Genomic DNA, 16068 nt, shown 5'->3' on the forward strand with positions numbered 1-16068 from the left:
TTTTACTGTGTTAGATTATTGTAGCTGTTAGCCGAGTTAGCTAACAATGCTAGTTGTCGAGACGAGCTGCAGAATAAGTTCAGAAAAATGTGACTGAGCTGAACCAGGGAGTTCAGATTTACTGTTGAAATGTGTTTTATATTATATATAATAAACTGTTCTCTTCACATGTACCAACTGGTCACTTTACACGTGTGTTTTCATGTGGGGGTTAGTTTGTTTGGAGGAGTTAAGACACTTTATTGTCATTATTCATGCATGTACAATGACATTCAGGTGCTCAGTCAGGATGCAGACTCATAAAATGAAAAAAAGAATGAATAAAATGAACAATGTGCATCACTCACACATCAACATCCATTTACTGACTCACTCACCCAGCATTCATTTAGACTCAGACTCAGATTTATTGTCATTTCAGCAGGTAGTGAACAAAATGTTGTTTCTTGTAGACTCAAGGTGCATTTAAAGGGATTTTTAAAAGAATTGCAATTACAAGAATATAAAAAAAAAACTACCATAACATTTAAAACAACCAATAGGACAGTAACAGCTGTGCTGCAAAGTGACAGTGCATCCAGACAACTCAGTGGCTTGGTTAAAGTAAGAGCAATGAGAGGTAGTTTATCAAGTTTTAATGGCATCATTGTTATTATTCAGTTCAGTTAACTCACAGCTGTCTCTGCACCGGTCTCTCCTCTCATGTTGTTGTTCTGCAGGAGCGGAAGGGAACAGCCAAGTTGGACTTTCTGAGGAAGATCGAGCTGGAGATTCAGGAGAAATGGGAGAAGGACAAGGCGTTCGAGCACGATGCTCCCACAACGATCGGGGAGAGCACAAAGTGAGTGGTGCAATCAGATATAAGAGGAAGAACTTGTAGTGTTTATTGTTTATTATGGATCGCCATTAGTCGACGCCTCGGTGATAAGACAACTAACATTTGACACCTTGGTGACAACTAATCTCTTCCTGGGGTCCAGCACATAAAAAATGGAAAACAAACATTTTTAGCATAATAAGATGACAGTACACAGAAGTACTGTTGCAAAGAAAGAAAGGAAAAAGCTGCTGGTTTGCAAGCACATATTATACATTACAGTTATTAACTACAAGGTGTCAGAGCACCAATATATAAGAACGACACAAAATAGGCAAAACATTCCAAGACATTATAGAGCGGTAAATAAATGTGTTTTGGGGATTGGAGGAATTAAAATAGCCGAGCTGGCGTTCCTAATGTAATGACTTGTGGTTACGACCTGGTAGAAGAAATATGGAGATAACTCTCTAGAGAACACATTTCTAAAAAACACCAACAGGCTTTACAACTATTAACCAGAATAGTTGCGTGTATATACTGTATGTGATATTTGTGCATGTGGAGCATTTAACGGCCAATCAGGCAGCTCTGTTTTGAACTATAGCAGCTTATTAATGTCTATTATTTTGCACCAGCTGACTATATGACTGGATAAATACTGCAAGTGACAAAAGACCAAGGAGTGTTTGACTTCATTGGTGACTGAGCCTATATACTCTCTCTATTACACACCTGAGCCAGGGACAGGTGAAGGAAGCGTTAATGATCTGTGGTTGCACTCAGGAATGCTTCCTCTTCCTGACAAATACTTTAACTGTGATGTTGATGTTGATGATGATAAACAAGCTGAACAAGTGTGGTGGCTGAATCTGTGCTGTAATAATATAATGAAATTAAATGTCAGACTCAAACTGATCATGTATTTTTCTCTTCCAGCAAAAACAAATACTTTGTCACCTTCCCGTACCCGTACATGAACGGCCGGCTGCACCTGGGCCACACCTTCAGCCTGTCCAAGTGTGAGGTGAGTCTGGACTCGAGAAGTCAAATGTTCACCTATGATTTTCTAACCAGAGCTTTAGATCTTCAGCTCATCATCTCTGTCTCTCTCTGTCTCTGCAGTTTGGCATCGGGTATCAGATGATGCGAGGGAAGAAGTGCCTCTTCCCCTTCGGGCTGCACTGCACCGGGATGCCCATCAAGGCGTGTGCAGACAAGCTGAAGAGGGAGATGGAGCTGTACGGAAACCCGCCACAGTTTCCTGACGAGGACGAAGAGGAGAAGGAGAAGCCAGAGACTTCGGATGAAATCATCATCAAGGACAAAGCAAAAGGCAAAAAGGTTTGAAGCCGACGGAGAGAGCAGACTAACTACAGCCTGTTTTGTTTCTTAAAGGGATAGTTCAACATTTTGTCAAACTGGCCCATTGCCATAATCCCTATAGTCATAGCAGTAGGTTCGTTACCTTTAATTGTCGGTGCAAGCTGTTTTTAGAACGGCGGAGCAGAGCCGTGAGCTGCTCAGAGCTACGCTACGGAGGCTCATTATGGGATTTCTTGGTTTCCCTCATCAAACTCATCAAATACACAATCCAACAACTCCACAACGCTCTGGTGGACAAGTTGTGAGCTGCACATTCACCACGCTATGAGATAATAACACAACGTTACCACACAGAGTTGTTTTAGAGGGAAATTCATGCAAAACCGCTGATGCACGTTGCCTTCAGGGACAGTTTTTCATCATCAGTCTCTGTATTTCCCTCTAAAACAACTCTCACGGCTCACGGCTCTGCTCCGCCATTCTAAAAATAGCTTGCACCGAACTATCCCTTTGAAGGAAATAATAAATTGGTATCTGTATATTTGATGTTAACAGCTTAACAGCAGCTTAATCTGGCTCTGTATGAATCATGTAAACATTAGTATCTAACCTAAAAGCTTTATTTAATTAACATGTCAGTGAGTCTTTGTGTCTGTGTTTATTTCCCCTCTGTCAGAGTAAAGCTGTGGCCAAAGCCGGATCGTCGACCTTCCAGTGGGACATCATGAGGTCTCTGGGCCTCAGCGACCAGGAGATCTGCAGCTTCGCCAGCGCTGAGCACTGGCTGGAGTACTTCCCTCCTCTGGCGGTCAAAGACCTCAAACAGATGGGCGTCAAGGTGACTCAATATAATATAATCAATATAATATAATAATCCAACTGGAGCAAGAAGCTGTTTTTAATCATCTGACCCTTCATACAGTAGAAAACACACAAGGAAATCCAAGTTCACATGTTTATGAGCGTCGTCTAGTTCACTTTTGAGCTGTTGTAGAAGATCATAGAGCTGGATTAAACATCTGGGGGTAGTAAACATTAAGGGCGTGCCAAAAAATCGATTCACATAAGAATCATTTAGCAATTCTCATTTAATACGATTCAGAATCGATATAAAATGTCCCAAAATCGATCTTAAAAAATAAAAAAACGAAACAAATCTTCTGGCTGTCGGCCTCCATTTCCTTAGAATTTAAAAGGCAGCACTATTTTTTTAAAATAAAGAAGCACTTTTATTGTGTTACTTAAGCAATATGTGATATTGATTTTATGCAACAGTTTCAACAATTCCATCTAAGCATGGATAAATGTTTAAAACTCAATAAATGTGAAAAAGACACTTTAGTCATTCTGTCTTGCAGAGCAGATCATGAGGATCCTTTAACACCAACAGACTGAAGCAGAAATCATTAGGAATCGAATCGGTTTGAATCGAAAATCGATTTTGAATCGAATCGTGAGATAGTAAAAGATTCCCACCCCTAGTAAACATGTTGATGAAACAAACGCAGGTAGAGCTGCAGCTTCAAAGATACGAGCAGAATTTTTTTTAATTGCATGTTTATTCGGCTACACACTACACTACACACACACACACCTTTCAGTTGCACTGCAAAAACTCAAAATCTTTCCAAGAATATTTGTCTTATTTCTTGTCAAAATGTCTCATTTCTAGTCAAAACTAATCTCTTTCCACTTAAAATAAGACTCATCACTTAAAAATTAACTTGTTTTTAGATAATTTTCACTTGTTTCAAACAAATTTTCAACTGAAATAAGTAGAAAAATCTGCCAGTGAAAGCAAGTTTTTTGTGTTTGTAATAAGAAAGAAAAACTTGCTCCACTATCAGATTTTTCTACTTATTTCAAGTGAAAATCTGCTTGAAAGAAGTAAAAAGTGTCTAAAAACAAGCTACTTTTAATGTGATGTTTCTGATTTTATGTATAATGAGCTGTTTTGACTAGAAATAAGACAAATATTCTTGGTAAGATATTTAAGTTTTTGCAGTGTGTGATCCGTTGCACCTGTACTGACCCGTGGCGTCGTGTTGTGACCCGACAGGTGGACTGGCGGCGTTCCTTCATCACCACGGACGTGAACCCGTTCTACGACTCCTTCGTCCGCTGGCAGTTTATTACTCTGAAGGAGAGGAAGAAGATCAAGTTTGGTAAAAGGTGAGGGGTTTTTTCAGCCTGTTCTTTACCTGCCTCTGTCCTTTTTATGATGATGTGCTGATCTACAGTGAATTAATTAGATTTTTACAGTGTTTGCATTAATTTCTCTGTCCTTGTCCTCTGTGCAGGTACACCATCTACTCACCTAAGGACGGGCAGCCGTGCATGGACCACGACAGGCAGACTGGAGAGGTAAACTCACACTTAAATGTGTTTAATCAGTTTTAAAGAACCCTTTATCACAATGATTGACAATAAAGTTTGTGTTTGAAATCATTGTACTAAAAACACATGGTTTAATTAGGGCACTATTGTTATTGTGTGGATTTTTTCCTACTTATTTTTCATCTTCCATCTTCCTACTTCCAAACATTTTGAATTGAAGTCAATGGGAATAAAGAGCGAAAAAGAACAATCATTGGAGTTTAACAAACGTCTATTGCTCAGTCATACTTTCACCTAGAGACTCCATTTGAACTTTAAACAGTAGACACAAGTCTTGTGTATTGGTGTATTATTCCACATTTTGATAGGTCATATAGTTTTTGATTAATCCCTGATCAATGACTATGATCATTTTTGGAGAAATTATGAGATTATAATGGGTGTGTATTGCACGGAATGTTCGTGTCAGAGTGTGTGACATCATCGGTCAGAGTGGGAGAGAGCCCAAAAAAATTCCAGGTTTTTTCTCTTTCCACACTCGGCCCGGCCACAATTTACACTCTACACACATTATTTTTTCCTAATTTGTAGACAAACTTGTTATCTCTCATATCATGTGCTCAAAATATCAGAGAGACTTACAGAATTTGAATTATCAGCCTCTAGGTGCGGCCACGTCTGTCTCTGCTCCTCATTGACTCCAATACAAAGATTTTCTGAGAGAAGCAGAACGGACCGATGTTTTAAACTCGCAAATGTCTCCAAAATATTTACTGTAGAAACACCAAAATCACACCAACTCGTTCAGGAAGTCCTTACAGCGATGATGGTCTGTGTTTTTTTCTGATAGGAGCTACCGTTTTGTCACAGTAAGCCCAAATGTGAGACCAGTGCAGAGGCAGAAAATCGCTCTTTAAGAGCTCGTTAAGGTTCATAAACAATCCACCTGGAGCTCGTTAACATGTTTATAAACACACACACAGATACACACTAGTTTACTAGGATTTTGGGAATGTGTTCTGTGATCTGTTTTTTACTGGTGTCGGCACAAAATCTTGAAGTATCAGGAAAAATAAAATCTGACCTGAGAGCTGTTTGTTTCATTTCTTCTTCCTCCACCTAACGTTTCTCTCTGACCTGCAGGGAGTCGGACCTCAGGAGTACACGCTCATCAAGATGAAGATAGTCGAACCGTACACGGCCAAATTCAAGTCCAAAGTATTTTACAGCAGGTAACAACAGCTTCTACAGCTTCATTAAAGTCAGTCCCTCACTTAAACTCTGAGGATTTTAACTAAGTCTGACTGGGAAGAACCAGACATCCAGTATAAATCTGATATTAATAAACTCAGCAAAGTTTCAGTGGTTTCAGAGGAAGAAGAATAAATTAAGGTATGCACAAATCACAAAGATAGATACAAAATCAAAAGAAATGCACAAATGACAAAGAAAAGGTTAGCAACACAGCGACCAGACTTTCTCTTCTCTTTCTCTAACCCTAACGGGGAGGGTCACTGGCAAATCTCTTCTTTCCTAACCCTATGAGAGCAAACCTCTGAGTTTGGTCTAAAATAATCCTTAAAGTGTCCAGGTATATTGTCTTCATTTAATGCTTTATTTGTAAAAAGACATACTTCATCAGGGTATCCGCGGGGTCTTGAAAAGTATTAAAAGGTGATAAATCAATTTTGGGAAAATTAAGACCCTTAAAAAGTATTAAAAAGTCTTTTCACGACTTTATAAAGTCTTAAAAACAAAATCAAATGAGCTGAGGCACATGTCATGACTGTCTGTACAGACTGTAGTTTTTGTTTTTGGAGAGTTGAGCAATATTTCTTTTTTGATAAACTTTTCCTTTGATTTATTATCCAAGCCTATTTTGAATTCTGTTGTAAGTGGTCTACAGTCTTAGGGGCCGTGTCCACCAGGCGCGTTTTCAGCGCTCTGGGCGTCTACTTTCCATTCAAACCCTATTGAGTTGGGTGCTCACAGCCACGAGCCCGGAAACTGCTTTTCCACTAGCCCTAGTACCTGGTACCAGGTACTGAAATAGTACCAGGTACCATTTTTAGTACTGAGCCGCGCCGCGCCATGCAGAGCCTCGCAGTGCCGGGCCGTGCCACGCCATGCGGAGCCTAGCAGTGCCGCGCCGTGCCACGCCATGCAGAGCCGAGCAGTGCCGCGCCATGCGGAGCAGTGACGAGCCACGCCGCGCCATCTAGTGCCGAGCAGTGCCGAGCAGTGCCGAGCCGTGCCGCACCATGCAGAGCCGAGCTGTGCCGAGCCGTACCGCGCCATGCAGAGCCGAGCTGTGCCGAGCCGTACCGCGCCATGCAGAGCCGAGCTGTGCCGAGCCGTGCCGCGCCATGCAGAGCCGAGCTGTGCCGAGCCGTGCCGCACCATGTGGAGCCGTGCCGCGCCATGCAGAGCCGAGCTGTGCCGAGCCGTGCCGCGCCATGTGGAGCCGTGCCGCGCCATGCAGAGCCGAGCAGTGCCGAGCCACGCCGCGCCATGCAGAGCCGAGCTGTGCCGAGCCGTACCGCGCCATGCAGAGCCGAGCTGTGCCGAGCCGTACCGCGTCATGCAGAGCCGAGCTGTGCCGAGCCGTGCCGCGCCATGTGGAGCCGAGCCGCGCCATGCAGAGCCGAGCAGTGCCGAGCCACGCCGCGCCATGCAGAGCCTTTGTGCCATGTAGTGCCGAGCAGTGCCGCGCCATGCCGAGCCGCGCTATACAGTGCCGAGCCGCGCCATGTAGTGCCATGTAGTGCCAAGCTGTGCCGCACCATGCAGTGCCGAGCAGTGCCGAGCCACGCCGCGCCATCTAGTGCCGAGCAGTGCCGAGCAGTGCCGAGCCGTGCTGTGCCGAGCCGTGCCGCGCCATGTGGAGCCGTGCCGCGCCATGCAGAGCCGAGCAGTGCCGAGCCATGCCGCGCCATGCAGTGCCGAGCCGCGCCATGTAGAGCTGAGCAGTGCCGTTAAAGTGTAGTGGAAAAGCGCCACTAGTGTCGTCACTCTGAGAGTTTCTCCTCAGAGTGACGACACTAGTGGCGCTGTGAAGATAAAAGTTAGTGACAGATGATCTGAGACAGACTGCCCAGCTGGTCAGAGTTCCAGAGGAGGAAACCACAGAGCGACAGCCCCTCATCAGACTCCACCTCCCTCACACAGACTCAGAACGAGGACACACTGCCTTCTCCTTCTACGCCCCACACCGATGGAATAAATTACAAAACTCACTGAAAATCGATAGACTTATCTCACTTGAGGCTTCAAAAACCGACTTCTCACCACAGCATTGGGGGCTCAGACTCAGTTAGTGATTTTACTGCTCTTGTTTTCAGAACTGTATTTGATTGTGCTGTTTTGATGTTTGATCTTCTGTGATCTCTGTGTGCTACAGACTCGCTCTCAATGGATCGACCCTGTTAAGATAAAGGTTAAATAAGAGAAACATCCTCCAGACTCTGGATGACAGAGGTTTAACTAGACTGTAGGGCTGAACCCCCAAAAATCGAAGCTTCGTTCGTTGCCATGGTAATCGATCATGAAGTCCGTGATCGATTGTTTTTGTTGACACCGGTTCTCATCGGCAACTGTTACATTAAATTGAGTCGGCTACTTGGCATCCTGGAAACCTGCCTGACTTTGGAGACATGTGTTTGTTTGCCATAATTCATTATTTACGCTATGATTATCAAAATATGGTAATCGGGTCGGCCCTACTAGACTCTGGAGGAGGATGTTCATGGTCGACCTCCACCTGTTAAAGCTGTACAGAAAAGAAAATTGAATTTGAGCCCACTCTGGGTCTGGCTCTGTGCAAAATTCTATTTTTGAGTAAATCCGGGATGAAAGTGTGGTGTTTTTTTTTTCGCATTGGATAATGCGCACAGATTATACGTCAGCCTGTACACGATTCACCAGCCACTGATATTGGATCCATAATCCGTCATTCAAACATCTGAGACACACACACGGAGCTCGGTCTCGCCCCAAGCTTTGAATATCCCGCCCGCTCGATAACGACCAATCAAATTTGTTTTCCTTACTCAGGTAAACTCGTGTTGCAGCTCGTGACAACTCGGCGCGACAAACAGGACAAACGGCCGTTTCTGTACAGCTTTAAACAGCCTGCTAGGCGGTAGAGCGGGTCGTCCAGTAACCAGAGGGTTGGCGGTTCGAATCCCGCTCTGTCCCAGTCTCTGTCGTAGTGTCCTTGGGCAAGACACCTTACCCACCTTTCCTCATGTGGATGTGTATGAATGATGGTGGTGGTTTGGTGCACATTGGCAGCTGTGGCTACACCTAGTTTACATCACTGGTGTGAATGTGGTATGAATGAATAATGGTTGCTGTAAAGCACTTTGGGTGTTGGGTGAAAAGCACTATATAAATGTAATCTATTACTACCAGGAGAATGAAGGAGATGCTGTTTGATGTTTAAACATGCAGCAGCTTCTTACATCCTGGTTCTGTAGAGCTGCTTGTTCATTGACAACACACATCGTTGTGTATGATGGGACCAGCATGACGACTACACATAATTAATAACTATCTAATAACCATCAGCAGGTCTGATACTGCAAAAAAAAAGCAACATACGGTATTTGGTGGAATGAGTGAAAAGCAAGGCCGAATATAAAAAAAAAAAAATTAAATACACCTGAAATGTCTAGTAGGCTAATTGAAAAAAAAAAACAAAAAAAAACTGACCAACAAAGGTTAGGAACCACTATTTTAAAAGACACTTGGGTTTTTTTGGAATGTACTTGTAGATCTTTCAGCACTCACTATTAGGGCTGTCAGAACGAACTTCGCTATTCGAATACAATTCGAATGTTAGTCAAAATGAGAACATTCGATGGTGGAAACTGACGTTCGAATGTTTTTAATGAGGCAAATTAACGTGGTGCGTCGCGACGTTCAGAGTAGTACACATGTTGATAAAACAACATGCAGTTATTGTTGTGCACAAAGTAAAGCTGCAGCTTCAAATATACAAGCAGAGTTTTTTTTTAATTGCCCGTTCATTCGCGTATGTGTCCCCACTCTACACACACACCTTTTCTTTTTTTAATTGATCGATCCGCGGACCACTTGTGTGCTGATCACGGATCAGCTGTGATCTGTTGCACCACAAGTTACTCTGTGCCCTAACCCCGCCTGTGAAGCCGGGTTTCCACCGAATCAACGATCCTTCTTTTTTTTTTTTTTTTACCGCAACATAATAGAGCTGCAACAATTAATCGATTAATCGAACAATATAATCGATTATTAAATTAATCGTCAACTATTTTGATAATCTAATAATCAGTTTGAGTAGTTTTTGAAGAAATAAAATCCGAAATTCTCTGATTCCAGCTTCTTAAATGTGAATATTTCTGGTTTCTTTGTTCCTTTATGACAATAAACTGAGTCTCTCTTTGGTTTGTGGACAAAACAAGACATTTGAGGACGATGTCGTCTGGTGGTTTGATAAACACTGACTGATGTTTTTAGACATTTTACTGACCAAACAACTAATCGATTAAAGGTGTACAGAAAAGAAAATTGAATTTGAGCCCACTTTGGGTCATAAAATTAATGTAATAACTCATCTTTCAGACGATGTAGGCCAAACTTTGTGCAAAATTCTATTTTTGAGTAAATCCAGGATGAAAGTGTGTATTTTTTTTCCGCATTGGATAATGCAGGCGCACGGATTATACGTCAGCCTGTACACGATTCACCAGCCACTGATATTGGATCCGTCATCCGTCATTCAAACGTCTGAGACACACACACACACATGGAGCTCGGTCTCGCCCCAAGCTTTGAATATCCCGCCCGCTCGATAACGACCAATCAAATTCGTTTTCCTCACTCGGGTAAACTCGTGTTGCAGCTCGTGACAACTCGGCGCGACAAACAGGACAAACGGCCATTTCTGTACACCTTTAATGGTTTAAATAATCAACAGATTAATCGACAATGAAAATACCGGTAATTGTTAGTTGCAGCCCTAGTAGATAAATATTAATATTATAAATGTTTCTGAAACTAAAGGGGCACAGACCTGGAAGGAAATCAGGATGGAAATCAGATCAACTTCATCTACCCTCTGGTAGATGAAGTTGATCTGTTTTCCATCCTGACAAAGTGTTTGTGTAGAAGAATGATTTCACTAAGAGTTGTTGTCGCTGTCTCGTCGTCCTCCTCCCAGCGGCATGAAGGGGAAGAACATCTTCCTGGTGGCGGCCACGCTGAGACCAGAGACCATGTTCGGTCAGACCAACTGCTGGGTGCGGCCCGACATGAAGTACGTCGCCTTCGACACGGCCAACGGCGACGTGTTCATCGCCACCCGACGGTCGGCCAGAAACATGTCCTACCAGGGCTTCACCAAGGACAACGGGGTGGTGCCGGTCATCATGGAGATACTGGGACAGGTAGAGAGAGACAACTACAACTTCCTGCTTTTTGTTTTTCTTAAAAGGTTAATAGTTCACCCAAAATTTAAATTTCCCTCATGATCTCCTCCCCCTCATGTGGACTAAGGGCTGGGAGAAGTTTCAGAGTCCTCCGTGGCTTCTCTGAGTTACAGGGGGTCTCGGCGTAGCAGTGCATGTCCATATAACGGTTGCAAATGGATACCAACTGTCTTCGTAACAAAAAGACACACCAAAAAACATCCAATTACCTCCATGCTGCTCGTATGTAATGTCCCTCTTGTATTGAAGCCCCGAAATGAGAAATTGTTCCAAAAAAATTCTGTGTTTCAAGCTTGAAATATAGACTTATTTAAAAAAAATTCGGGACAATTTTGCATTTTGGGGCTTCAATACAAGAGGGACATTACATACGAGCAGCATGGAGGTATCTGGATGTTTTTTGGTGTGTCTTTTTGTTACGAAGACAGTTGGTATCCATTTGCAACCGTCATATGGACATGCACTGCTACGCCGAGACCCCCTGTAACTCAGAGAAGCCACGGAGGACTCTGAAACTTCTCCCAGCCCTTAGTCCACATGAGGGGGAGGAGATCATGAGTGAGAAATTTCAATTTTGAGTGAACTATCCCTTTAACTTGACTTTTATTGAGTCATTTATTTCACAGTATACAGAGACAGAGAAATAAAACATAAAAAGGCACAGATGGGTGAGAGGAATCAAGCATTCTCTTCCACTCTGTTAATTGTTTTTCAGGTATTTCTACAGGTTTTGATAGAAAGAGAAAAATAAATCATGGAACAATGTTCATTTTAACTAAATCTATTAGTGGAGGTGAAAATAATGGTTGCAAAGCTGCATTGAGATTCTGAATCGATGCAGTTATGTCACATAATCGACTTTTAAATTCAAACAATTCATTCAAGTTTGAAGATGTTGTTCATGTTCACACACACAGACAGTGATTTATTTTATTTCAAAGCACAATGCCAGGATTTAGCTTTAAGGTAATTTGTGTGTTCTCCTGACTCCAGAGAAGCTGCTGTGAAAATGCATTTAAATGATATTTTCTATTTAACAATAGAAAATTGAGGATGAGATGCATCGTAATAAATGAATGGAACCGAATCGTAGTCTGATGAATCGTAATCGAATTGAATCGTGTGGCCAGTGAAGATGCACACCACTAATTTATCTATTCGATTATATAAGTCAGTTTATTTAAATCTGCATTTATTTCTTTAGTAATTGGCAAATAATTTATTGCATATAGAATATGGTTATATATAAATCCTTTGGAATTTTTTATTCCTAAATATTTAATGATGTTATTCTCCTATTTAAAATAATTGCAAATGTAATTTATTTGTCCTGCCTACCTGCTCTTCTTTTTAAAACAGGAATAAGTGAATCTTAATGTTCTGATTGGTATTCAGTGTGTTGATGTGTGACGTTGTTTTTCTCTGTGTGCAGGACATCCTGGGCAGCGCCCTCAGCGCTCCTCTCACCTCCTACAAGCTCATCTACGCCCTGCCCATGCTCACCATCAAGGAGGACAAAGGTACCACTCACAATTTATTATTATCATCATATATCTTTTTCTACATTCACATGACGCCACTACAGCATTAATATTCTGTAAGCCCAGGTTGTCCTGAAAAGAAAAGGATGTAAATACTTGATTGTGCATCACAGGGCCGAGGTTTAACAAGGTTTAATACAATAGATTCATTAACAGGAGAGCAGGAGAGAGGAATACAGGCTGTGAAGGGTTATTAATAAACCTCATGTGTCTTATTGTCTTTGCTTTAGTTTCTCAGCAGCTGTATAAATAAAGTTGGCAGCTTTGACTTTGTGACTTTTAATGTGTCGTCGTCCTCAGGTACCGGCGTGGTCACCAGCGTTCCCTCCGACGCTCCCGACGACATCGCTGCTCTCCGGGACATCAAGAAGAAACAGGTCAGCTCACACATAATACCTTTAATTAAAAATTAAATAATTAAATGTAATTATACCTCAAATTAAGAACAAACACAAAAAAACAGAAGCAAATGCAGTTTGGAAGTTAATCTAACAGCTCTTAGAGCAGTCTGATGTGGATTAAACCTCTGTGAGACACTGCAGGTGAACAGGGTAAAAATTTAAACTAACAGATTTCACCATGAAACTTCTCAAGTTTATCACTCACATTAAGACAAATATTTTTTGTATTACAAGTTTTGTCAAATTTTATGTTTAAATATGTAAATGAGGCTATATCTAATGAAATATGCGCTAATTTTCATACATTTCCAGAACAGAAATCTGAACAATGGATGAAGCTACTTTCAAAATTCTTGTTTTATCTTGTTGACATATTAGAGTCTTTAGTTTTTACAGATAGAGAGGATTGTGGATATCTCTTTTTATCACTCTGTAAATGAGAAAATACTGTCACCAGCCCTAAAAATTCAAATATCGCCATGTTTTTAGTAATAAAATGTTGTATAAATGAGGCTGTGAATGATATATCAACAATCCCCTCTGTAAAAACCTTCAGAATATAGAAAGGGATCAAAGTGGAAGGTTTGGTGTCTGTAAGTGCTGCTGAAGTGGAGATTTCTAGCTCAGAGTCTGAGTCTGAAAAACTCTTTCTGAGAAAACGGCCTTTAAAGACTTGGACTGTAAAATTACAGAGATTGTTAATGTCAATCCTACTTTTACGATTTGTTGCTGATACAAAGGAAATGACATCATTGTTCAGGAGAGAGAGAGCTTTACACACTGCAAAAACTCAAAATCTTACCAAGAATATTTGTCTTATTTCTCGTCAAAACTCATCTCTTTCCACTTAAAATCACATTAAAAGCAGCTTGTTTTTAGACACTTTTTACTTCTTTCAAGCAGATTTTCACTTGAAATAAGTAGAAAAATCTGACAGTGGAGCAAGTTTTTCTTTCTTATTACGAGCACAAAAAACTTGCTTTCACTGGCAGATTTTTCTACTTATTTCAATTGAAAATTAGTTTGAAACAAGTGAAAGTTAATATAAGTTAATTTTTAGGTGATGAGTCTTATTTTATGTGGAAAGAGATTAGTTTTGACTAGAAATAAGACAAATATTCTTGGAAAGATTTTGAGTTTTTGCAGTGCAATGACACCTGACATGACACGGCTCAGAATGAACTTTTGGTGAATTTAGGAGAAATCCACTGACGAAATGAAGTAAAATAAAAACCTTAATGTGGAAGACGATTAGCCCAAAATCTCAAAATTGATCAGTGCATGAAAAAGCAATGTTTTGCCTGTAGCGTCTCGTTTTAAAAAAAACAATGTATTATTTAAAATGCACTCTGTATATTTTAAATTGTATTAATTCCTCTGTTTTTGTTAAAGGCTCTGAGGGAAAAGTACGGAATTGAAGACAAGATGGTTCTGCCTTTTGAGCCGGTAAGACGAGCTGCAAGATGCAAATGTGAAAATAAAGTTAATCTGAATGCAGCTTTAATGTGCATGTGTGTGTCTGTGTGTCTGTGTCTGTGTGTGTGTGTGTGTGTGTGTGTGTGTGTGTGTGTGTGTGTGTGTGTGTGTGTGTGTGTGTGTGTGTGTGTGTGTGTGTGTGTGTGTGTGTGTGTGTGTGTGTGTGTGTGTGTGTGTGTGTGTGTGTTTCAGGTTCCCATCATAGAGATCCCCGGCTTCGGGAACCTCTCTGCTCCTCTGGTTTGTGACGAGCTGAAGATCCAGAGTCAGAACGACAAGGAGAAGCTGGCCGAGGCCAAGGAGAAGGTCTACCTCAAGGGCTTCTACGAGGGGGTGAGTCTCTCCGCTCTCTCTGTGACGGCCGGTAATGATTTAAATACAGAATAATGAGCTGAAATACAATAAAAAAGGTAAAAAAAAAAAAACCCTCCTCTGTGGATTCAGCTCAAGGTTTAAAGGGATTCACACCTCCAGGCTCGACTCCATTATTCATCAGCTGCTGTTACACATGTTGATTCTGTCCAACACGGGGAAATAATGTTGAGTTTGAGTGTATGAAATATATATATATATATTATTAGAGTGTAATTGTCCAAACACAGAGAAACCAGGAACAATCAGGAGCTTTTTAAAAATATTTCTGTCACATTATCACAACAGTTTTTTTAGTTTATATTATCATGGGTTTATTTCAGTCTTGTAGAATCAAGTACACACATCAATAAACAGCATTATATACACATATGTTTTAAACATAAAAAAACAAAAAACAGTAATTAATTTCTTTCTTTTCCCCGTAAACTATCAAAACAAATGTAATCTGATCGAAAAGCTTCAGCTTATTTTTCCTGCACTTCTTAAATTAAAAGTTTTCGTCCGCTCATTTTAGACATTTAGACAGAACAAAACCTGTGTATATTCTACAAACAGTAGGCAGTTTATGAAAACACTGGTGTTCAGAATTCACTTTTATATTTATTAATAATAATAAATGTTACATATTTTGATTTCTAATTCTAAATTATTCCATAGATTGACTCCTTTAATACATCTTTGTTTTACATTTGCTCGCACCTTAAGTTCAGTTCTCAACAGGCCTGAACAGAGCCTATAAACAGTCTGTGGGCGGAGCAACACATTTATTTATTAGAAGTTGAATCGGTGCTGATTAACCCCTTGTGAACTCTCCAGAAAAACCCTCGAGCCAAAAGTGTACACAGAGATAAAAACTGCTATAAAATCATCATATATCATTATTTTTTTCTGCTTTTTTTTTTTTGCACAAATCTCTTCAACCACTTCAGATCTGCTCAAAACTAGCAGAAGTTTAATCATTTTCAGAATTTTAACCCTTTAAATGCCAGTTTGAATACACAATGTCACTAGCCATGTTTCCATCTAAAGTGATTCGAATTACTGGGAAATGTGCATTGAAAGAAATTTGAATCGTGTGTGTTTCCATCTACAGACTTTGCAATATTTTACATATTTCCCTCTAAAACAACTCTGTGTGGTAACGTTGTGTTATTATCTCATAGCGTGGTGAATGTGCAGCTCACAACTTGTCCACCAGAGCGTTGTGGAGTTGTTGGATTGTGTATTTGATAACGGTCGATACATGTTAACACTTCCTAAGAATCTTCACACTGAGCCGTTACAGTTACAGAACATTTCTCCTGCAGAACAAACAAAGATGTTAA

At 40.9% G+C, this 16068-nt stretch overlaps 1 protein-coding gene across 1 annotated transcript in view; it reads left to right on the top strand.

Annotated features, from left to right (window-relative positions):
- Positions 1 to 16068, top strand: part of lars1b (leucyl-tRNA synthetase 1b) — a 43541-nt gene that overhangs the window by 188 nt on the left and 27285 nt on the right. Inside the window, exons 2-13 of the mRNA XM_083986405.1 lie at positions 720 to 841; positions 1757 to 1844; positions 1943 to 2161; positions 2820 to 2981; positions 4203 to 4315; positions 4444 to 4507; positions 5624 to 5712; positions 10683 to 10908; positions 12383 to 12470; positions 12792 to 12868; positions 14285 to 14338; positions 14561 to 14701. Coding sequence (XP_083842531.1) covers positions 720 to 841; positions 1757 to 1844; positions 1943 to 2161; positions 2820 to 2981; positions 4203 to 4315; positions 4444 to 4507; positions 5624 to 5712; positions 10683 to 10908; positions 12383 to 12470; positions 12792 to 12868; positions 14285 to 14338; positions 14561 to 14701 — 1443 coding nt within the window. The remainder of the gene's footprint in view (positions 1 to 719; positions 842 to 1756; positions 1845 to 1942; positions 2162 to 2819; positions 2982 to 4202; positions 4316 to 4443; positions 4508 to 5623; positions 5713 to 10682; positions 10909 to 12382; positions 12471 to 12791; positions 12869 to 14284; positions 14339 to 14560; positions 14702 to 16068) is intronic.

Source organism: Trachurus trachurus (assembly GCF_905171665.1).
Source record: "Trachurus trachurus genome assembly, chromosome: 14".
NCBI classification, from domain to species: domain Eukaryota; kingdom Metazoa; phylum Chordata; class Actinopteri; order Carangiformes; family Carangidae; genus Trachurus; species Trachurus trachurus.